The 23,861-nt window shown below is 34.7% G+C and overlaps 1 protein-coding gene across 2 annotated transcripts in view; it reads right to left on the reverse strand.

Annotated features, from left to right (window-relative positions):
• Positions 1-3,200: 3,200 nt before the first annotated feature.
• Positions 3,201-23,861, reverse strand: part of AP3S1 (adaptor related protein complex 3 subunit sigma 1) — a 72,426-nt gene continuing 51,765 nt past the window's right edge. The window contains exons 4-6 of one of the 2 annotated variants that reach the window (XM_023197507.3): positions 21,954-22,025; positions 14,290-14,397; positions 3,201-3,923 (exon numbers count right to left, since the gene is read on the reverse strand). In XM_023197507.3, coding sequence (XP_023053275.2) covers positions 3,795-3,923; positions 14,290-14,397; positions 21,954-22,025 — 309 coding nt within the window. In that variant the 3' untranslated portion in view covers positions 3,201-3,794. Of the gene's footprint in view, positions 3,924-5,111; positions 5,205-14,289; positions 14,398-21,953; positions 22,026-23,861 lie in introns of those variants that run through there. The other variant, XM_023197516.3, reaches the window with a different exon arrangement.

The raw sequence follows: 23,861 nt of genomic DNA on the forward strand, positions 1-23,861 counted from the left end.
ATTTTATAATATTTTATATTATATCCAAAAACTTCATTTAGTTCCTCAGATGTTCCTTTTTTTGCTCTTATTCTTGATCTTTTATTTCCCTGGGTGTCGCTCAGGCTGGGTCTCCTGAAAGCAGAGCCTGTGACAAAGGCTTATGCACAGAGAATTTTTGGGAAATGCAAGCCCAGGAAGGTGTACAGGATATGAACTAAACAGAGAAGGGAGAATTTTTTTAAAAAAATGACGTATTAGGGAGTTGGTTACTGCTCCAGGCAACTAGCCTTCAATCCCATGGGACTTACTGAGGAATACTTTTGAAATACTCTCAACTGTCTACTAAGGTATAAAACAGAAGTATTTATTGCACTCACAGGAGTCAGAATGGTGTTAAATTTCCCTCATCTCCAAATTGTACATACATAAGTACCAAAAGGTTTCCTACATTTCAGCTGGGGTGAAGAGAACGTCCAAGGCGGGAAGTAGGTTATCGCTTGGGCCAAAAAACAAGGCAATATCCAGTTGTAGTTGAGCAAAGCTGGTCAAGACTATGAAGAATTAGTTACTACAGCAGTGGTTGAAGTGGTGGGCCAAGAAGATTCTCAAGATAAGAGGTGTCTAATATAGTGGGGGATAAGTGATAACTTTTAATTTTAAAATGTTTTTTCTATTAGTTTATGTTGTTTGTTTTGGCCTCTACCTTTCACGTTAGAAGCTCTCCTCAAATGTTTGGTGATTTTTGGCTTTCTGCTCATGTGTGAGGCTCCTAAACACCTGACTGGAAGCTCTGGGTGCAAGGGAGAAGCTTTTCAACGAGGGGCTTTAGAGGAGGATGATACAGATGGTCCACATCAATGGGCAAGCTTAAAACATCATTAACTGTAGGTCTTTTCCCTTGGGCTAATCTCCCTAGGGAAGAATATGCTAGAATCTCCTGCTTGTGGACAGGGTAGAGTATAAGCCTGGCTACTAACAGTCTAGGAGCTGAGACAAAGTAGGCTGAGTTCCCACCATTGAGAAGGTATTTGGGGTAATTTCCAGGCTCTTAGTTCAGGGGTGAATGAGAGACAATTGCTAAAGTTTGTGATATGGTGAAGGGGATCTGACAGTCTATCTGCTTTGACATATACGACAATTTGATAACTGATAATTCTATCCACAGTTTCATTAGTACCTCTACTTCCTGAAGTCTTTCTGGATTCTGTGGTGCAAATCCACATGCTTTCATGATTATTCCACTGCTAACCTAAATTCCAGTTTTCTCAGGTTTGCTCAGTCATATACTACGTATTCACAAGCTTTCTAGTTTCGAATATTTTGTAGCTGTTATCACCTGTCTGATCCTTTTAGTGCATTTGGGTCCTTTAACACAAACTCTTTATTGTCAGTCTAGTGTGGTTTGAAAGAGCACAAATGTGAGTAAGTGTTTAACAATGTATGTTTAACCAGAAGTTTCTGCCTTGTTACTTTCCAAAGTATCAAAAAGTTTAAAAGCTAATACCCCTTACTGTGTATTGCCCATGAATAAACATTATGAGAGATGGACAACAGGAACAGTAAAAAGCTCACTTTCCCTCTTCCCATTTTGCTGTTGGCTCCTTGCTGCTTCTCAAACATCCCAAGCACGCCCCTGCCGCTGGGCCCTGCCATCTGTTACTTGCCATGTGGATTTACTCTTGCTCCACAAGTTCCCATGATGCCTTCCTTACCTCCTTCAGGTTTTTGTTCCAATGTTACCTCATCGGAGATGCCTCCTCCTACCCATTCTATAAATCACAGCAACAGCCCAACTCTCCTACCCCGCAACCCTACTACGCCCTATCTTTTACCCAGGTTTACTTTTCTCCATAGCACTTATCACCTCCTGACATATCATACATTTATTGTTTCACCCCACATGAATTTATGTTCCAACAGAATCTAGTTTGTTCCCTGCTCTGTCCTAGTCCCCAGAGCAATGCCTGGCACATAGCTAATGTTCAGTAAGTACTTGCTGCAGGAAAGAAACGAGGGAGGGAGGGAAGATGAGAGAATGGAGGGGGAGGAAGGATGGCTGGTTGTTGGGGCATTGTATGTGATAGAATATAATGGGAGATAAAACACTTTGGACTGTTTTTTGAAGTTAAAGTATGGCCCAGAGGTTTCCTTACTTTTGGCATATCCTAACCAAACCAACACTTAACCTTCCCATAATTTGTTTCCCCCAAAACAAAGAGAAAAGGAAAAGGGTGGGGTAGGGGTGAGGGGAGGGGGTACTGCTAGGCACTCTGTGTTACTGCATATTGCTCCATAAGGACAGGGACTTGGGGGCGCACAGTAAACACTTAATAAACATTGTCAAATGACTAAAGACCAGGTATCTCCTGAAATGTTCCACTTTGCATAACCTTTCTCTAGGACTTTTGCATATTTCTGAGCTGATGGCAATCCCAATAATCACAGATTAAATTTCCTATTATCGTAACACGCTGGAGAGCTTAGAGACAGATTAATTTTATTTAGAAAAAATAAAGTAACTTTTCTTATATCTTAGGGTTCTTGGAGTAAAATTCATACATGCTACAAGTCTATGGAGTGTTTCAAAGAGAACATTTGAGGAAGGAGAACTAGAACTGTAAGGAAAGCTTTAGTCTAACTGGAAAAGTAACCTCACTCACAGTTCATGGAACACCAAATAAAATGTGGGCCAATTATGAGAAACTAGAATAAGTGACTGTTAGGACTTAAGAAAACATTCGTTTAACTTTACTTTAGGATGAAACAGACAAGTAGAGCCCCAAGGGTTTTTGTATTCAAAATCAATTAGGTATTTGCTGAAATTATTTATTTTATTTTGTATTTTTTTTTTTAGTAGAGACAGGGTTTCACCATGTTAGCCAGGATGGTCTCGATCTCCTGACCTCGTGATCCGCCCGCCTCGGCCTCCCAAAGTGCTGGGATTACAGGCTTGAGCCACCGCGCCCGGCCTGAAAGTATTTTTTACCACCTGGACAAGAAGGAACAAGAGGCAAGGCTTAAAGCTATTTGTATAAAAAAGATTTTACATTTTCTCAATATACATTTTAGAAAGACTGTCGCCTCCCACTCCAGATCTCATCTTGCACAATATGCATAAGACAGACTGCTCCTGGTTTGTGAAATAATTTTCAGAATAATTTACTGAGTTTCTGAATATTAAAAACATAAGTATAAAATAAATCGACATTAACAGCTGCTTAATAGTGATAAAATATACTTTTATTTACTTTGTTGAGTCAGAGAGTTGTAAAAAAAATTATTGCTAAAGTAGATATCAGGCAAAAACAGAAAGGTGCTTTAGAAGTCCAGTTACCTTGGAGTTTATTTAAACTAAGAGAAAAAAGTCATAATGTTTTCATGCAATACATACTTGTTTCTTTAAATAACAATTGTGTGACAAATAGCAGAAGGAATTAAGGAATGCTGCACTTGTGATCCATACAAAACACCAACATTTTAGGTTGTACATAATTAAAGAAATATCTGAAATCCTTTTTAAAACACTGTAGTAGCTAATACATAGAGGCATGCCGTGGGTGGGCACAGGAATGCAGTTTAGAAAAGAAAAAAAAAAAATCACATAGGAACTACTCAATTTCTTTAAAATCACTGAGCAAGAAAAGCAACATTGAACTTTCATACTGATTTTACACAACTTCTATACAGTACCTTGACTTAAATCCAAGAGCAAAAGTTAAGACTCTCCTCCTCTATTTTTGGTAAACAACTGCATGGTAAACTTAGATGACTCTTCCCCCGGGATTTTACCTGGGAGTGGCCTTTTTACATTTTTATTTAAAAGAGGGCAGGTTTGGCACTTTTATACTGATGTCACCAATGTTAATATTTCTTGGGATCTCAGGAAGATTCATATTCTTTACAGCTGACACAGCACGGGCTGGAGCTCCCGCTAGGCCAGCCTGTATACAGAAGCAAATAAAAGAAAAAGAAAATGTACAACTCAGGTGTAGCTCATCATAAAACACTTACAATGGAAGACAACGATAAAAGATTTTCATATAACAAGCTTAGGGACCAGATGGTAGTTTGAATTGGTATGGAATGGTTACTTTGAAATACTAATCTATAAAGAGAAAACAGTGACACATTAAAAAATACAGTGAACACATGCAATGGTAACAATGTAAAGATTTAAATACAAATTAATGTGCACTACCACACAATATTCACACAATAAGACCTAAATCTTCACTTGTATCTTGATTTAACTGACATATAGCATGAAGCATGATTTACATTAGTTTCCTTATTAAATATCTCTTGCAATGATCATGATAGATTTTCTTTTGCTTTTAAAATCGCATTTATTATCAATATGTGCTGTGAAATAAAAATTGTAAGTAATAGATCGTGCTTGTTTAATTTCTTTTCTTAGGGATAAACCCTTAAAACATTTTAAAACAATAAAATTAGTTTTTTAAATTGTGGGGGCTCTTTTAAACTTTTCTAAGAAAGTTCTAGAACATTCAAAAAATAGGCTTTTAAGTAAAGCCTCAATCCAAAGAATATAGTTCTGCTTAAAGATGAAACTACAAGAAGAGGATCATTCCAACCCTTTGATGCATTAGTAAAAATATAATGATTAAAAATATTTTGTCATATAGCATAGATTGAGCAACATATATTCAGCTTACAGTTCACAAATTTAGAGAAAGAAGAGCATAAAAGCAAGAGGTAGTAAATATAAATAAATGAATTCTAAAATTTCCAGTAAGTACCATTAGTGCATAATACTTGGCTTTCCTATTAGTAGGAACATTTATAATTTGTGAAATAATTTTAAAAGAAAATATCCTTACAAATAAAAGAAAAATGTATATATATCATTTTTCTCACCTACATTAACAGCCTTCATATTTAAGGTTTAATTTATATACCAGTTACATTTCATTAATTTTTATTCAGGCTATATAATAAAGCAAAGTCAACAAAGACATGTGAGTTCAGTGGCATCATTTTGTACAAAAATAGACAACAAAAACGAATCTTCCACTTTGATTAGATTATATACAAGGCAATGTCCATCAAATTAGAAACACTAGCTTTAAGGTCCCTTTTCATAATTTTAGTTTTCTTTTCTTATGTAATCCTACCTTTGTTAATTAAAATAAAAATAATAATAAAGCTGTTACCTGAGAAAAATCTTGACTGATACAAAATAGGCCAGTGTAAACTATTTGCTAAATAAAGGATACAAACATTGTTAAGCAATGAAATAAAAGCCATGGATTATCAATTCAGAATTGGAAATAATAGAAAAATTAGTAGAATAGTATTAATAATAAGTATATTCTACACAGGCAATAAGGGTCATACAAATGAATAACTCCATACCCAACTAAATACTGAATAGGGCTGGAGAATTTTTATAATTTAATGGATGTTAGTTATTTTTGAGATGTACAACTAAAAATGTGATTGACCTCTATACTTATACCTACCTGAAGCAATGAAGTTTTTGTTATCCCCCCTTCCTTCCTGCTCCCCCAAAGATGTTGGAGATACAACTAAATAATAATTAAGGCAGCATGTATCATATTTGAAAGGGTCTTTAATTTGATTCCATTCCAAGTTAAAGGTCTAGCTACCAAAATTGAGAGTGGGTTGGGATCAAAGAAGAATCTAATTAAAAGAGGTTTACCATCTTTTGGCTTTGTTTTACCAGGAAGTATGTTGACTACTAAGGAAGAAAAATTTACAAAACTGCAGACGTCCTGGAGGTAGTATCATTTTTTAGACAGGAGGATTTTGTAATTTTTCTAGTTAAAAGACCAATTTGCCACTGTTTTTACTTTGGAATTTCCATAAAGAAGACAAATGATGAATTGACTATAGAAAAATATTGACAAAATATTTGAGTATAAATATTTTAAAAGGCATTAATTATTAAGGGATTTTACTATTGCAAGAGAAATTCTGTGTATCTGTGTATTTTACTGGACACTATGGTTTACACTTATAAATAGTAAACATAATTTTTTCAGTATTAAATGTACATGAAGCTCTCTTTTCCATAATATCCTGTACCATGAACAGCTAAAGCAAAAAAAAAAAAAAAAAAAATTAAAAAAATTAAAAAACGCATCCTGTTAAATTTCATTAGACTGACTTGTATCTTTGTGACCAAAGATGGTGTCGACTGTTGGCTGCTAACGAGAATACATAAAGTCAATACAGCAATTGATTTAAATAGCATATTTGTGCTTAATATGTAAAATCAAAAGAAGTTTCTAAGTACAACAAACTACAATTCTTCTAAACATAAGCAGCAAGCCATAGACATGCAAAAGATGGGAACTATTCAGAACACGCAAATGAATTAGGAGAATCAAATTATTTCTCAAGCATGTTCAATACTTTTGTGTAGTATGCCATGAATTTAAATGGTAGGAAATTTTAAAATTGTAATATGTACTTTAAGTTTTAATTAAACTAACATTTTAAAAAGAAATCATTACTATGCAAAATATAAAATGTGAAGAAAATATGATAATGACAATCGATCAATAAGTAGATGTTTAAACCAGCTAGCAATGTTTATATATGAAAATTTAGGGCAAAAAAAGACTTTATGTCACTCAGTCAACACCAGAATGGCTATAAAACAAATTTCATTTTCAGACATTCATGAAAGTGATGCCTGAAAACATTTTTATTAAAACATAAAGTAATTTTCCATTAGGGGATCAGTTTGCTGACACAAAGGTATGAAATAATTTTCATCTTGGTTAAGATATTTTTTTCTAGTAAGATACATTCAAAGCAACAAAGTAACTTTTACGTTAACACTGAACTTTTCAATGCTAAAACTTACAGAAATTAAGTTTACCTGACTTGTTAGCAGTACAGTAGTCCCCGCTTACCTGCAATTTCCCTTTCCATGGTTTCATTTACCCGTGGTTAACTGTGGTCTGAAAATAGGTGTGTACAGTACAATATTGTGATAGAGAGAGGACTTACTCACATAACTTTTTCTTTTCTTTTTTTTTTTTTTAGAGACAGGGTCTGACTCTGTCACCCAAGGTGGAGTGAGTGATGCAATCATGGCTCACTGCAGCCTTGAACTCCTGGGCTCAAGTGATCTTCCCACCTGTCTCCTGAATAGTTAGAACTATAAGTGTGCCCCACCCTGCCTAGCTAATGTAAAAAATATACATATCTTTTTGTAGAGACGGGGTCTCACTGTGTTGCCCAGACTGGCTCAAACTCCTGGCCTCAAGTAAATCTCCTGCCTTGGCCCCTTAAAGTGTTGGTATTATAGGCGTGAGCCCAGTGCACCTGGCCTCACATGACTTTTATTACATTATACTCTTATAACTGTTCTCTTTTATTATTAGTTGTTAATCTCTTACTGTGCCTATTTTAAAAATTAAATTTTATCGCATGTATATATGTATGTATGTATAGGAAAAAACACAGCATGTATAAGGTTCAGTAGTATCTACAGTTTCAGGCATCCACTGGGTGTTTTGGAATGTCTCCAACACAGATAAGGGGGGATTACTGTAAATACATTTTTAAACGTAAAATAAGATATTTCTGACAGTACAACATAGTTCTTAAAGATTTAAGATTATATAGTTGACACACAGCAGAAATAAAAAGAATGAAATTCTACTAGAGAAATAACTTGTTTCCATCTATGTTATACTTGAGCACCACCATGGCAGGTAAAACTGCAGCGACTACACCAATAAAAACAAATACATGAATCCAAAGCAGTTAAGAATATGAACTGGATGAAAGAATGAAGTACAGTATATAAAAGAATGATCATGTTTTCTCTCCCATGAGATTAAATAAATTAACAGAATTAAGAGAAAGAAAACAAAATGAAGTCTGCAAATATACCAAAATGAGGCCAAACAGATAGAGACTTATACAGACATACTCTTGGAAATTTCAAGCACTTGAATCACAAAGATAGTAATGGATGGATATGATTTGTTTTTGATTTTGTTTTTAAATTGCCAGACCCAAAAATAAACAAAATATGTGCAAGCAAAACTGAAAAAGCAGCATTACTAAAATATATTTCAAAGACCCTGAAAGCTCCCTTTTCTTCATGCAATAAACAATCGACTTTCTTGAAGGGAAAAGGAAAGTAATAATCTTGTTATTTATGTCATAAAATGTCATCCTACCATCTTAAAATGTCTTTTTTTTTTCAAGTTTGAAATACAGCATAATAAGATGGTAGTTGGAACAATCTGTACATATTAAAACCTTTACCCACCCTTCCTGCTGGAAGTTGCTATATGCACATTCATAATTTTGACCTAACAGCAAAGTGAAAGAACACCAACATTAATAAACACAATATTAAATGGTTTCAGACTCAAAATCATTAACAAAATAATGGCAGATTTTGAAAGCATGTTTTTGAGCAAAAAAGACAATGTCAACAGTTTAAAAGATTTTTCAACATGAGGTAGAATAACTTTTAATCTGGGGATATATAATAGGCCTGTTCTTTGCTTTAATGGCAGTGCTTTAATATTGCAATTATAAACATTTAGATATGCTCATGACAATTCTCTAGTGAGTAATAACTATGGTGTTTTACAGTTTTAACAAAATTAGAATGTTCAAAAATTTAAAAAACCTTCCAAATTATTAGTCATTTTGTATGGATTATCTTCAATTATAGCTTTAACATCAAACGTAGGATTTGCCTACATGAAAAAAAGAGAGCAGACTAATGACTTTCATGGATTTATTATTAATAGTTTTGACCATTACATGTGACCTCAAGGATTCTCACCATAATTTTTTACAAGTACAAGACAAATGTGTATGTCAAGGTAGAGAGGCAGAACCAACTCATGAGCTGACCATCTAACATCGGTATTAAAATACCGAGCCACTTTTCTCAGTCTCTACTCTTTGAAAACAGAAACTTGATTTTTTGTTTTTTTTTAAAAAAAGGCCAATTAACAGTTCTAGTAATGAAAGTTAATGGACCCAGGGGATTAGTGGTTCTTTGCTGGAAAATAGCAGTTTAACATAAATTATATACTGTAACACAGAAACTGGCAATAATTTTGCCTACTGGTGAGAATGAGACTGCTATGTATTCTCTATATGAGGGACAAAATAACATGGATAGAGGGACCAAAAATGGTACCCCAGTTTTGGGATATAGCCCACAACCTCAAAATAAGACACTATAAAGCCACCTGTACGTTACTACTTCTCAAACACAGCCAGAGAGTAAGTAAAAATTTAGTGGCTAAAAGGCAATGCTTTGTGATATCACCACAATCATCAATTCTCAGTGATGTTTTTCTAATTAGTAAGGTGCATACTCTAACTTCATAAGTTTACGTATTTTTTTCTCCATAGGACTCAATAAATTACTTTCATTTTGAAATTTTCAATCAGAGACCTTATAAACATTTCTTTTTCTTACATAGTTTTACACAAAAGAGTTGCTCATCACCACATACATGGAACTCTTAAAAAAGTGATTCACACAGTTAATTTATGATGTGAAAAAATATACAGGAAATATCAGAAGAAAAATTAGTTTTGTAAAACTAGAGGTCTATTAAAAACATTTCCAATATTTGCCAATATGCTTTGCAAAAATATTCAGGGTTTTTTAATCAATACTAACTAAAACATTAATGTATTTTTACTGATTCTGATTATGACATGTTTGGATGTCAGAAGGTCTGCTACAATGAAAACTCATTGTATTTTGGTCAATATATTTAATTCCATTTTTCGAGCATTCAAGTTTGAAATACAGTCAAGTTTTATAAGGTTTCTGATCTTATTTTCTGTTGGCCACTGTTAATATGCACCTGCAGGTCAAAACTGTAAAAGCAATTCTGTTAAGACTTTGGAACTGAAAACCATTTGAGGGGAAAAAGTACTATTTAACAGTCACTATTCTAAGCCTTCACTGCTTCCCATTTTGTATGCAAAACTCTGAAGGTTCAGCTTTTGGTTTTTAAATTCACAGCTTCCAAAACCCAGCAGGCAATTTTATGTTAGAATCCTAATTTAGAGATGGGAAAAAAACAAATCTGTGAGAGTTAAATTAAGATTGGTTCTGCTATATGATGCTCAAAATAAATTTTACATTTTTATACACAAAGTAAATTGTCATTTCTGCAAATGCAATTTGTCAGTTAGATGACAATGTTTAAAAAAAATTTAAACTTTCCTTTTACAATGCAGGCAGACAAAACAGAACAAACATGACATCAATGATATACTAGTAAAATACACTAAGTCCAATAAAAGATGAAGAAACTACAAGGAGAAACTAGAATGGAAAATAGGCTACAGGGACTATATGGGTTCATTAACACAAAGAATTTTTGAGTCTGGCCTAAATAATTAATTGCCTTTGACATCATTTTGCTTTCCCTTTGTTATAGCACATATTTCTGAAAGTCAGCAATACCTTGTCTACCTGTCCTGTCTGGGAGACTGAAAGATAAAGGTCTGTAAGAGAGAAGAATGGAAAGAGCTAGAAAGATCAGGATGTTCGGAAAAAAAAAGAGGACTGACTTTCAAAAAGTAGTGACTAAATTCAGACCCATTTATCCATCTTAAGAATAACATGAAATACATAAAAGCTAACAGATCTCCCCAACCCCACCCCTCTACCTCCACCCCCAGGGAGTCCTTTCATTCTTAGGCAGGTTCCTGAGTGCCTCTTATGCTTCCCCCGAATCCCATCAACCTCCCAGCTTAAACCCTCCTCTCCCAATATTCCAATGTTACAGTAAACCATTTTTCTATCAAAACAGAATAGATGGAAATACATTCAGAGTATATCTTTGCTTCTCTCTTTCAGGATCTGGGAGAGCTTTGCTCTACCTGTCTAGGTATTGGGAATTAAACTGATTCATTTCTTTCCATTACCAGAAATGTACTAACTTTAGACCAACATAATAAAAGCTTTGATTTCTGACAAAGCCCCCTAGATAAATGCATGTTATGTTTAAAAAGCTGTGTTTTAATTATACCCAGAATGATTTTTAAAGATAAATGATGTTCCTAAAATATTACTTAAATGATGTAAAATATTGATAACCAGTTCTTTTCATCAATCATGACATTCTCGATTTTAAACGAGTCTTTTTTTTGTTTATTTTTGGGATGGAGTCTTACTCTGTCACCCAGGCTGGAGTGCAGCAGTGCAATCTCGGCTCACGGCAACCTCCGCCTCCCAGATTCGGGCGATTCTTGTGTCTCAGGCTCCAGAGCAACTGGGATTACAGGCAAGTACCACCATGCCCGGATAATTTTTTTTTTTTTTTTTTTTTTGTATTTTTAGTAGAGACGGGGTTTCACCATGTTTGCCAGGCTGGTCTCAAACTCCTGACCTCAGGTGATCTGCCTGCTTTGGCCTCCCAAAGTGCTGGGATTACAGGTGTAAGCCACTGCGCCCAGCCAAACAAGTCTTTAAGTTTGTGCTTATATAAAAAATTTTAACTGAAATTTAGTAAGAAGATTAGTAAAAGTTTATACTTTGCTTTCAAGTAATTTTGGATTATTCTGCAGAGTAATATCTCTGGTAAATTTAACCAATTGAAGTAACATGGACATGAAACATATGAAAGCTTTTGACATTTCAGTGTTTCTGGAATAAAGCTAGATGTCGTTCAAACATACTTAAAATATATGAAAACTACTGAAAAATTAGTCATCATACTTTTCAGTGCTGTTTTAAAAAGATGATCAGGACTAAATGGCCTCACTTTGATTTGAAATCCGATTTCATAACTAAAATATTAGCAGACATTACATGTATAGAAAATATATAATTTTGTGGTTTATCTCCAATCAAACTTAAAACATACTTTCTTGTAAAAGACAAAAAAAGAGAAACTAATTTGGTACCAGATAACAATTATGTATGATGCAAGATGATCAGGGAATGAAAAATAGAAGTAATCACCAGTATTCTAAACTATTTTAAATAGCATTATTTCTCTGAATGGATTTTAAGTTACAGTATTCTTATAACTATTTCCACTGAAATGTAAATTACACTTTACTGCTCTTTATAGATAAGAAAAATTGCCTCATTAATGAAGTTTTATTCAACGATCAAAAAGCAAATACCCATTATGCAATAATTATAGGTCCTTCATGGCTTTCGTCAATATAGCACATTAACCCATTTATGTCGGAGGTTGCAAACTTTTTTTTGTGAAAAATCAGACCTTGGGGATGACCTTGAACAGTAGGATACAAACAACTCCCACAAGCTTAGCATTCCAATAATGGAACACTAGGCATAAATGTGTTAAGTAGCAGAAGAAAAAGAAGGACCACCACCAATGAAAAGGAGTTAAGTACCTGGAAAGGTGAAAATTCCAGACAGCTGGTCATATTTTTTATAGATGATTATACAGAATTCACAAATTACTAGATACTCATTCATTATACCAGTTATTAAAGGACTGCATCACTGTTTGTCCCTTGCCATTTAAAATCTATAACCATACAGTTTTGCAAAGCAATGTTTAACAAATGACACATATTTTAAGTTCTTTTAAAACTTTAAAAGTAATAGCTCAGGGTTTACAGTAATCTTTTCTTTACTAAATAATATATTGCAAGTCAGTTATACTAAATTAAATTATGAGTCTTTTTCCTTGTCCTAAAACAAAATTTTCTCTATTAACCTAATTTATGTTTTCCACTTTCAAAAGCCAATATTTTAGAAATCGGCTATAGGACGAACAAAATATATAGTTACTTAAGAGAATCTTAGCTCTAAATCACCATTATAAACTTCTCCTTTGGGAAACCAACAGGAATGGGAAATTGAGAGAAAAATGCAAGACTATTTTAAATTTAAAAAAGAATATTGGAAAATGTTTTTATAAGAAAGCTTCAACTGTTTCTAGATTTCAAATTTATTCTTCATTCTGCGTTTTCTTCAATTAAAATGGGCACAGAATTGAGTTAAACTGATCCTTTAAAACGTCAACAAGATAAATTTTTCAGAACTCACCTGTTGTAAATTAATGCCAGTGTATTTTTAATACCTTGATGTTTTCATAGTAATATTTACTTTAAATCAACAGAACATCTGAGCTTAACACTAATAATTATAAATAAAGTTTGTTTTTTCCAATCTGAGTTATGACTGCAAATACCAAATGTAGTATCCTCAAACCAGCTGGGTGGTGAATGAGATATCAAAAAATTATTGATTTTTTTTTTTTTGAGATGAAGTTTCACTCTGTCGCCCAGGAGTGCAGTGATGTGATCTTGGCTCACTGCAACCTCCATTTCCGGGGTTCAAGTGATTCTTGTGCCTCAGCCTCCCGAGTAGCTGGGATTACAGGTGCGCTCTACATGCCCAGCTAATTTTTTTTTTTTTTTTGGTAAAGACAGGGTTTCACCATGTTGGCCAGGCCAGTCTCGAACTCCTGACCTCAAGTGATAAAACTATTGATCTTTCTAAACCTCTGCTAGGGTAATAAACAACCCAAATAATGTGAACCCAGGCGGCTCAGCTACAGCACCTGCTACTGATATTCAGACTAGTGCTTGAGGGAAGAGTCACTAAAATTCTGAAGTAGGGTTTTATACAATGCTAAAGTGCTGGTTGTTCCTCATTTATCCAATCTAAGGTTGAATGTAACAGCAGAAAGTTAGCTAAGTATAACAAACCAATCCTATAGAATGCAATAAAAACCATGGATATATATGTACCAATGTCTAAAATATGTGACTTAACTAACTTGTCAGTTAAATCTTAGGGAAAGATCTAGAATTAAAAGATTAAGGTATTGAATTTCTTTTTTGAATGTGAACTCAAACATGCTAGGCATTTATTTATAACTTGAAACATTACTTACTTCCTTATAAGAATTCCATTTCCTGTCCTTGCCCTTTCCAGAAGTAGTTTTGTAACACAAAATTTATATATCTTTAAAATATTAGTTCTAAGACTTCCTTGATAATTACTGACTAATGTTTTACAAAGCAAATATTAGATCCCATTATTCAGATAATTCTTTTAAGCAATAAGATTTGGAAATGTGCTTATTACCCAAGGCAGCTATGACCGTGGCTAAAGAAGAATACACAAAGCTGTTTGGCAGATAATAGTCACAGAACCTTTAGCATACTAATATGTGTATATTCAATTTTTTAAAAACTGAATAAGCATAACGGCTGAACCTAAAGTGTGATACTGAAGGACAAACAGTGAAAGCTACAAATCATGCGTAATCTGTCATCATGCTTAGAACCTTTCTTAACTACAGCATTTTCCATTCTTACCTCAGATTTTTCCAGCTTATTTTGTGCATCAATTTGTGTAACAATCTCATTCATGTTTGTCTCCAATACCATTCCCCCCATCACCATTTCTGCAAGAATATTGTGAACCTAAAGGAAATAAAAGAACATATACCCATAAAGAAAACTGACTAAAAAGAAGTTTCATGATTCACTTTTTGTTTCAAACACCACTTCGTCTATATTAAATGTATGAGCGGTAAAAACAACTTGGAGTAAAGGCTCATAATCCACTTTCATCACTACTGTGAAGTCCTAGGCAGTTATATAATCCCCTTAAGTTAATAGGCTATAAAATATTAAATTAATGAGCTTAATAGGCTATAAAACAAAAACAATAATAGTAGCTTCATAGGACTGTTGAAAGGAATAAGGTAATCCAACGCAGTACTCAAAACAAAGTAAATGACCAGTAAATATTAACTACCGTTCTTATTATTATTATGTCAAATTTAATACTAAAATATGATTTATAAGGGTCTTTTATGCCAGATTCTTAGCCAACAATAATTAGGTTGTTATTTTACACTCATTGTACTTAATGAAGCAATGTAGTACAGTACTTCTAACAGGTTCTAGATTGGAAAAAGGTAAAATTTTTAAAATTGTGGGTACTTTAATAGTGCTTTTACCCCCAAATCCTCTACACATGTAATACTCAGATTTCTTCTCATAAATACATCTTATAATGACTAAAAATGGTGTCTTCTGTTGGGGAGTAAAAATATAACTTCATGTCTTTTCATAAGGTATTATTGGATCAAAAAAATCAACAATTCAGGGCTGAATTACATTTCACAGAAGAATCTACTCTGCTATATATATATTTTAAAATAATGTGGTAAGGTTAGAAATGGAGACTCCAAAATTAGATAAGCATGAATACTGACTCTACCACTTACTACTTGTAGCCCTTGAGCAGTTACTTCAGCTCTGAGTCTGTTACCTTATTTACAAAACAGAGACAGAAATAATATAGGCACCTCATAGAATTATCATAACAATTACATAAATAATTCATGTAAGTGCTTAGCACAGAACTACTAAGTATTATAAGGTTTTTTCCAACAAATTCTTTTTAGGAGTTAAATATATATAATTTGATTTAAATTTCTTTGTAAGATTTCATGCAAATTTATTCATAATTTTAAAAATATCCCTGGAGGCTAGGTATGGTGGCTCACACCTGTAATCCCAACACTTTGGGAGGATGAGGTGGACAGATCACTGGCAATATGGTAAAACCCTGTCTTTACAAAAAATGCAGAAAATTAACCAGGCATAGTGCCTCACGTCTGTACTTCCAGTTACTCGGAAGGCTGACCCAGGAGGACTGCCTGAGCCTGGGAAGCGAAGGGTGCAATGAGCCAAAATCACAGTACTGCACTCTAGCCTGGGCAACAGAGTGACACCCTGTCTCAAAAAAAAAAAAAAAAAAAAATCATTATTTACTATTTTTCATTTTGGAAATATGGACACCTCATGCACAAATTTTGAAGACAAATTTATATAAATTACTTTTCCTAGCCAACCAAACCAAACCAGACATCACAGTGTTTTGAAAACTACCGTAACTTAAAAAAAAAAGTAGAATATAGGCAAATGACTAAAAGTTCATACAGAAACTTACGTATGAACAACAATAGTCTCTACCACAGTCTGCATCCGTTATTAGGTCCCTTTATCCAAAGCTAATCAGTCAGCTATATCTTAGGTATCCTAGAAAACTTGCTGTGCACATACTTGTTATACATGTGTATACGCATATCTAATTTACACAAATGAGAACATATTATATACGTTAATTTTTGCAGTTCTGCAAGAAAATAAAGAATTGAAAGTTAGAGTCAGGAAAGAATGAGAAATTAAGTTAGGAAAACCATAAAAGAGACTGGTGACAAATGAAACTGTATTGGTAAGAGCAAACGAAAATACAAAAATTTAAAACAGTGAATCAACATTAATTATTAGACATATATTTGTATAATGAGATCTCTCACTGATATCTGTCAGAGAAGCAAGTTGCAAATATGGAAAATGAGAAAGCCAGAAGAAATTCTATAGTATTGTACTAGATTCTGAGGTATTAAGAAGTGGTCAATGATTTTTAATATACATATCAAGATCTAGAAACAGCTGTGTGTGTATACACACATCTATTTCCCAGTTCAGTTCACTAAGAACCAGGACTCATGTCACCCCAGCAACAATGAGCACACACAGTGCCCAAATTGTCATTTCTAAACATCATTCTCCACTGAAAGAAGCCAGGATTCCTTGGAGAAATGGCTGACTTAAGGGCTGGAGCAGAAAATATATAAGATGCTCTGTTCATTGAAAAGGCCAAGAAACAATGAGCAGCTTCATAATTACGAGCACCTCTAGACTGTGGTTACTATAAACTATCTCCAGCACAAAGGAATCAGGGCTCCTAGCAAGATGGGCAACTTGAACATAAAAGAAAATAATGTCTGCAATTGACTTAAATCAAATACATTAAAATTTTTATGTCATAGGATACTAAAAAACTTAAATGATCTTTTTTGGTAGATATTAGAAAAGCAACCAGTTATGAAAATTGGTAAATTAAAAAAAAAAAAAAACACTCTAGAATTTATCTGGCCTTTCCTATATAAACTGTGCCTTTTATTTAAATCCATCTTTGTCTTCAATGAATTATTTCATTCAATGTGTACTTTTAGTGTATTGAATATTATTTCTACCTTTAATTATACTTTCTCTTTTCTCCCAATATTTGTTAGTTTGATCTAATTTTATTACACTATTCTCTTCCTTTTAAATATAAGACTCTACTGTGCTTATACTTCCCATTAATAAATATCTCTCCCTCTTAAATGACTTTATTATTATTTATAAAACAAATATCAAGTCTTTCTAGATCACTGAGACCTTGTTTTCCTACTAAAATACTTTAATTATTCCTCATTCTTTTTTCTCTCAATTGGATATGACCCTCCAAGTACTTGTATAATACATGTTAAATGCATCCTTCAAAGTCTCTTATCTTCTTCATATTTTCTATCTTTCAGTCTTATGCTTTGAGATTATTTCCTACACTTGATCTTCTACCTTTAATTCAAGCCTCAATTGTGACTACCGTCTTTAAAACTTTTCAGTCTGAAAAAGTCTTTTCAAGCTCAAGAAGACTTTTCCAAATCTTAAGTACTTTTTAAATCATTTTAAAATTTCAAGTGAGGCCAGGTAGTGGCTCACACCTGCAATCCCAATGCTTTGGGAGGCCAAGGCAGGAGGATCACTTGAGGCCAGGAGTTCAAGACCAGCCTGGGCAACACAGCAAGACCCCAGTCATACCAAAATAAATAAATTTTAAAATAATAAAATTTCAACGGTTACTCTATCTTCTCCAGTAGTTCTTTTCCATGGAGCGTAATTTCTGATTGTTCAATGTGTCCATCTCTCTTGTTCAGATGGCAGTGCTTTTTTTCCTATTGGCTTACTGTGCTCAGGGCTGGCCTCCAAGATGTTATTAATGACTAGCTCCTTTATTTGGTGAAAGTAAAAGGAGTCTCTCATTCTGTGCCTGTGGTTAAAGACCAGGCTATCAAAATCCTCAAGAGGGACCAGGTTGGAGGAAAACACTCTGCTCTTAAGTCTTCATTTTCTCAGCCTCAAGGGTAGGAAAGACACTTGGGCCTCCAATCAGATCTCTACACTAATCACTTGTGGAGGCAAGTGGGGGAATGCAGAGAGGAGAACAGAGTATATTAATAGCCGTCATTATCAAAGTCATACATCCTCCAAATCAAGCCCTGCACAGAATCTTTAGCTGTCTCATTTTGCCTTGGATTTGGATGCTTTGTTCCAATACGGGCAACACGGGGCCACCCAATTGAACTCACACTATACAGGAAATGGGCAGATAACTCAGCAGCTCCTCCCAGCAACTCCATAATAAACATGTAGTCTAAGTAAGAAACAAACTGAATTATTCATATTTTAGGATTTTAGGGGTAATACACAGCATAACTTAGCTGCACGTGATAAAGGGTCTGACTCCATTTTTGATGTTTCTCTGCTCACAGCCTTCAAGTTCTACTAGTTCCCATTCCTCTTCCGCTTCGTATCTGGGCAAGCTGTTAAGAAGGTCTGGGTGCTCCTTCCTTTACACTAGTGGGAAGTTCAGACTAGCTAAGACCTGGCCCACATGCACAACTCCTCACCCCACTCCCACCACCAAACCACCAGAAAACCCAAGCCCGGTGTTGTTCTCTGCTTTCTCCAGAAAGCCTCATTATGTGAGTAATAAACCTTTTCCAAACCTCTTAGGGCACCTGTGACATTGTAGTCTCTACATCCAAGCCAACTGTGAGTAGGGGCGGGTCTGTCCCACTGCTTCAGGGTGACCACACTAGCCTATGTGATTGATACAGCTATTAGCATGTAAAGATTTATAAAAAGAAACTGGTAACAACCACAATAAAAGAAAATGTGTGACAGTGGTTTACAGGTTGGACGGCTGGCTACATGGAAACTGTTATATTTGAGGCTAGGAAGTTAATGATGCATGTTTGTAGTGGCAAAATATTTGGTACAATTATCATCTGTGATACCTTGAAAAGTAGATAAATTTACCCAATGAAAACTTTTTTTCTCTCTGACATAGAAACTAACAATGTTCTGGATAGTGGCAGCTCTGTTACCACTGGATCCCAAAATGACGGCATGTGGAATACGATAAAAATACTGCGTGAATAGGAAATAACCCTTTTTTGTTTCAAGGGGTTAACATTGTCATGTTTGCTACTGCAGCAAACATTAACTCATCCTGACTGATAACAAAAGGGGTATTCTCTATAACGTTCTCTTTTCATCCACTCAGTTGTGACCCAGAAGCAGTCTGAGGGTTGTGTGCAAACCTCTCTGTCTTGCCTTTAAGAAAATGTGAGCCGTGACCGGGCGCGGTGGCTCACGCCTGTAATCCCAGCACTTTGGGAGGCCGAGACGGGTGGATCACGAGGTCAGGAAATCAAGACCATCCTGACTAACACTGTGAAATCCCATCTCTACTAAAAAAATACAAAAAAATTAGCCAGGTGTGGTGGTGGGTGCCTGTAGTCCCAGCTACTCGGGAGGCTGAGGCAGGAGAATGGCGTGAACCTGGGAGGCAGAGCTTGCAGTGAGCTGAGATCGCGCCACTGCACTCCAGCCTGGGCGGCAGAGAGATACTCCGTCTCAAAAAAAAGAGAAAATGTGAGCTGAGTCAGTCAGAAGATTCCTACTGCTGGAAAGTCCAGAGCGCCTTAAAAGTTGAAATTTAAAAATAAATATATATTTTTTAAGTTGAAAATAATTTTCATCAAAGGGCTGAAAGCAAAGTTAGCAGTGTCTTGGAGAATAGAAAGGAAATACTTATTTGATCTCTGACTCTTGGTATCCTAAAACTTTTGTCTCCTTGCCTTGAAAAAATAAAACAAGATCTTAGCCCAGAGAAAAGAGAGACAGTTAATTTTGGCAGGTTCTAAAATAGTGATATAGTGTTGTGTAAAATGAACAGGCTACACAAAATACATATTGTATGATTCCATCTTTATTGTTTTAAAGACGTATTTGTTTAAAGATTATTTGTTTTAAAGATGTAAAATCAGGAATTATATATATTCTAAAATGTTAACACTAGGCAATCTCTGGGATAGGGATGATTTTCACATATTTTTCTCATCTGTATTGTTTGATTTTTCTAAAATGAATGCATACTAATGAGAAATAAAAGTTTTAAAAACATTTTGTATCATGTATGGAAGTTGCAGATGAGTACAGCTTAATTTTCTTCAAAATTTTTATTCTCTTTCTCTAGTAAAAAAATACAAGAACCTTACTCTTACCACCACATTTCACAACAGAGTCCTCAATTTTCTTAAAAGATGGCAAATGTATTTATATAAGCTAATGATGACCTCTCAGCAGTCATTTTAAAACACAGCTTTCTAAAAATTTTAACTATGTACCAAAACATAAATTTTTTTCTTTTTTGAGACAGGGTCTCACTCTGTCACCCAGGCTGAAGTTCAGTGGCACAATCATGGCTCACTGCAGCCTCAACCTCCCCGGGCTCAGGTGATCCTCCCTCCTTAGCCTCCCAACCAGCTAGGACTACAGTCGTGTAACACCACACCTGGCTAATTTTTGTATTTTTTGTAGAGACTGGGTTTTGCCATTTTGCCCAGGATGGCCTTAAACTCCTGGGCTTAAGCAATCCTCTGGCCTCAGCCTCCCAAAGTACTGGGATTACAGACATGAGCACCTGCACCTGGTCTTCAAAACATAATTTTGAATATTGTGAACCCTAATGACTAAAAATAACAAGAGTCTTTGTAAGTGTGAAAAAGCATTAGACATAGTAATTAGAGAAAAACAGCAGAACACTAAAAACAGACTCATAAACATATCATGTTTAAGTACTCTGTCCAAAGTGAATTAATTTATAAAATCAAATCACTTGGTAAATGAGAGATATGATCTAGAATATTGGCTAAAGAGAAAAGTATTTTTTTGACATTCGCAAATAATGAAATTCATTCCTTGTACTTTGATTGTGATGCTGGTTACATGTACTATACACACTTGTCAAATCTTAGTTTTGTAAGCTTAAACTTGTTGACTTTTAACACCTGTAAATTATGCCTCAATAAAGCCAATTTTTAAAAATCACACTGCATTTTTTTTTTTTGCTAAAATTTTCGGACTACCTTATTCAGTAGTTGAATCACTCATAAAGAATTTCTTAGATTATACAAACTTAATACAGAATAAAATCTGCACATAGTGCAAGTGGAATCTCTTCCTCCTAAGTTCCGTATCACAAATATCTACCAATACTGGTAGAAATCTGTCATTCTTTCTCTCACCTCCAGCTTTCAATAAGCCAGCAAATCCTATCACTTCTACCTTCTCCCAAACCTCCTCTTAGTGTTTTACCTTCTTTCAAACCTCATGGTAGTGTCTCAGTCATTTCTTTCTGGACTACTGCAGTAAACTCTTAATTGACTTCCCTGTGTTTAATTTCTCCACCTATCAATCCAATCTCCATAACACAAGAAAAAATCATTCTATCAAAAAAATATACAAATAAAGCAATAATAATGCCAGTAAAAACCTATTTAAAAACATTAAATTACCTCACAATAAAGTTCAAAGTCATGGCATTAATGGTTCTTTTAAATTAGGCCTGTTGATCAATATCAGTCCCTCCTCACAAAAAGGCCTATATGTTGTATCTCTGCCAGTAGGACCATCCTCTCCTTTTCTATGTATGAAATATCTACTAATCCCTTAAAAATCCAGTTTAAATGTAATTTCCCCCCTTCACAGTCTCCTAGGGAGAGGTAAGTGGTTCAGCTGTGTCCCCATTAACATCCTGTACATACTATTATTATTTGTTAATGCCACTGTTTCCGCCCTTAGATGCGAACTCCTCTAAGGAAGGATCTGAATCTTCTCCACCAAGCACAAAGCCTGGCTCACAGTAAAAACAATTTATGAACTGAATAAATAAAAGAATAAAATAAAAGAAAAAAATAGAATTATTCATTAAAGCCACTTTTGCTATGACAATTATAAGTTAATGTTTTTTTAAAAAAGCTTAGATGTGACAATAGAAATAGTACCTTGTCTACATGGAAAATCAAATCCAGTTCACAGACATTTTCAAAACATTTGTCTAATGTTTCCACAAATACCTATGGAAAAAGAAAAACGGTTTTGAGAACTGTTTAAATTCATTCAAATCTGTTATCTATAAGGAAGGCAATTCTTAATTATGAACTAAAATTTTGTATTAAACATTTATCTTTTTCAAACTAAAAATTGTATTAAATGCAAAAAAAGTAAAAAAAGAATAGAGTCCTAAAAATACCAAGTTTAACTACAGATAAACTACTTTTCCATACGTAAATATAGAAAACAAAGTAAACTTTTTTTGAAAACCACTAAAACTGGAAAGTCTTAGCACCATTTCTTACAAAATCACTTAAAAATACTCAACTAAGTCTCCTTATTTTGACATGAGTAGGGGAAGAAAGCTCATTAGGAAATATCTATCAAGAGAGGCGAGGCACAGTCCAACTCCCTACTATATCTAATGTAGCCAGTAACTTTTAATTATCAAATCAGTATAAAAGACCACTAAAAACTACTTATGGAAAAAGCACAGACTTTGGAATCAGACTTACCTGGGTAGAAACTCTAAAATGAGTAACTTGTATGACCTCGTGTGGAAAAGAGTCACCTCAGCAAGCTTGCATTGTTCAAACTCTGCACATTCCCATAAATGGACTGTTTTCAGGACTAGCCCTTGGCCAGCTCCTGAGAACTAAGCTCCGACCTTTCAGAAAGCTGTCCGATTAGAGTGTTTTCGTGTGCTGGAGGTCTTGGGCCATGCTGTACCAGTATGAGCAGGTACTTTGTGTTAATAATGTTGATTTACAGTGAATATAAGTTTTTTCTCTGAGGATCTGAAGGTTAAGTAGCCAAGGTCAGTCATGCAGGCATGACATATCTATGTGACTGACCCCCAGGGTAAACTTCCCTGGTTGGGAATACTCTGTACACCTTATCACATATTTTGGGGGAAATTAAACATGTCCTGTGTAACTCCAGTAGAAAGGAACACCTGACAGCTTGCAATTGGAGTCTTCCAGACTTCATCCCATGTGCCTTTGCTGACTTTACTCTGTATCCTTTCACTATAATAAACTATAGCATGAATATAGCAACTTCTGAGTCCAGTGCATCCTAGTAAATGATTGAGATGGTCTTGATGATTCCTGATGCAAACCTTCAAAAATCAGTCTCTTAAATTCCACACTGCATAGTTGTCACCAACTATTCTATTCCCATTTCGATTCTCACCACCCCTTTCAGTGGTAATTTCAAATAAAGTGACCAATTTATCATCCCAAATGGGGTAGCATTAAAAGTAAAAAGAAACAGCTATTAATACTAAATTATATAATAGGATGCAATATTGTTATAATGTAATAACAGCCTGGAACAACAGCTATAAACCAGGACTATCCCTAGTTTATTGAAATGAATAGTCATCCCACTATTCACAGGTGATCCTATGGGGAAAGGAGTAAAATGTAAACAAGAGGCTTCTTGCTATAGTTGCTCCTACGTAGGGCACCTTTCTACACATCCACAATCCAAGGTTCCTTCCTGGCATCAATGTTAGATGGTTAAGTGGACATGTAACTACAGTTCATCCTTGAACAACATAGAGTTTGGGACTCCAACCTTCCAGGCAGCTGAAAATCCATGCATAACTTTGACTTCCCCAAATCTACTAAAAGTTTACTGTTGATGGAAGCCTTACCAATGACACAGTTAATTAACACATATTTCATATTTCACAAAATATGTGAAATAACGTTTTCATGCCTGCTGGGGTACAAGTTCATGAAATTTCCCAAAAATTTCCTTTTCTTGCTGTTCAACAGTCTGTATGCTGGATCCACTTATCTTGAAATGGAAAGCAACCACAGCTGCAGATCTCAATTTAAGGTACATACCAA

This window comes from Piliocolobus tephrosceles, chromosome 4, assembly GCF_002776525.5.
Source record: "Piliocolobus tephrosceles isolate RC106 chromosome 4, ASM277652v3, whole genome shotgun sequence".
In the NCBI taxonomy this organism is placed as follows: Eukaryota; Metazoa; Chordata; class Mammalia; order Primates; family Cercopithecidae; genus Piliocolobus; species Piliocolobus tephrosceles.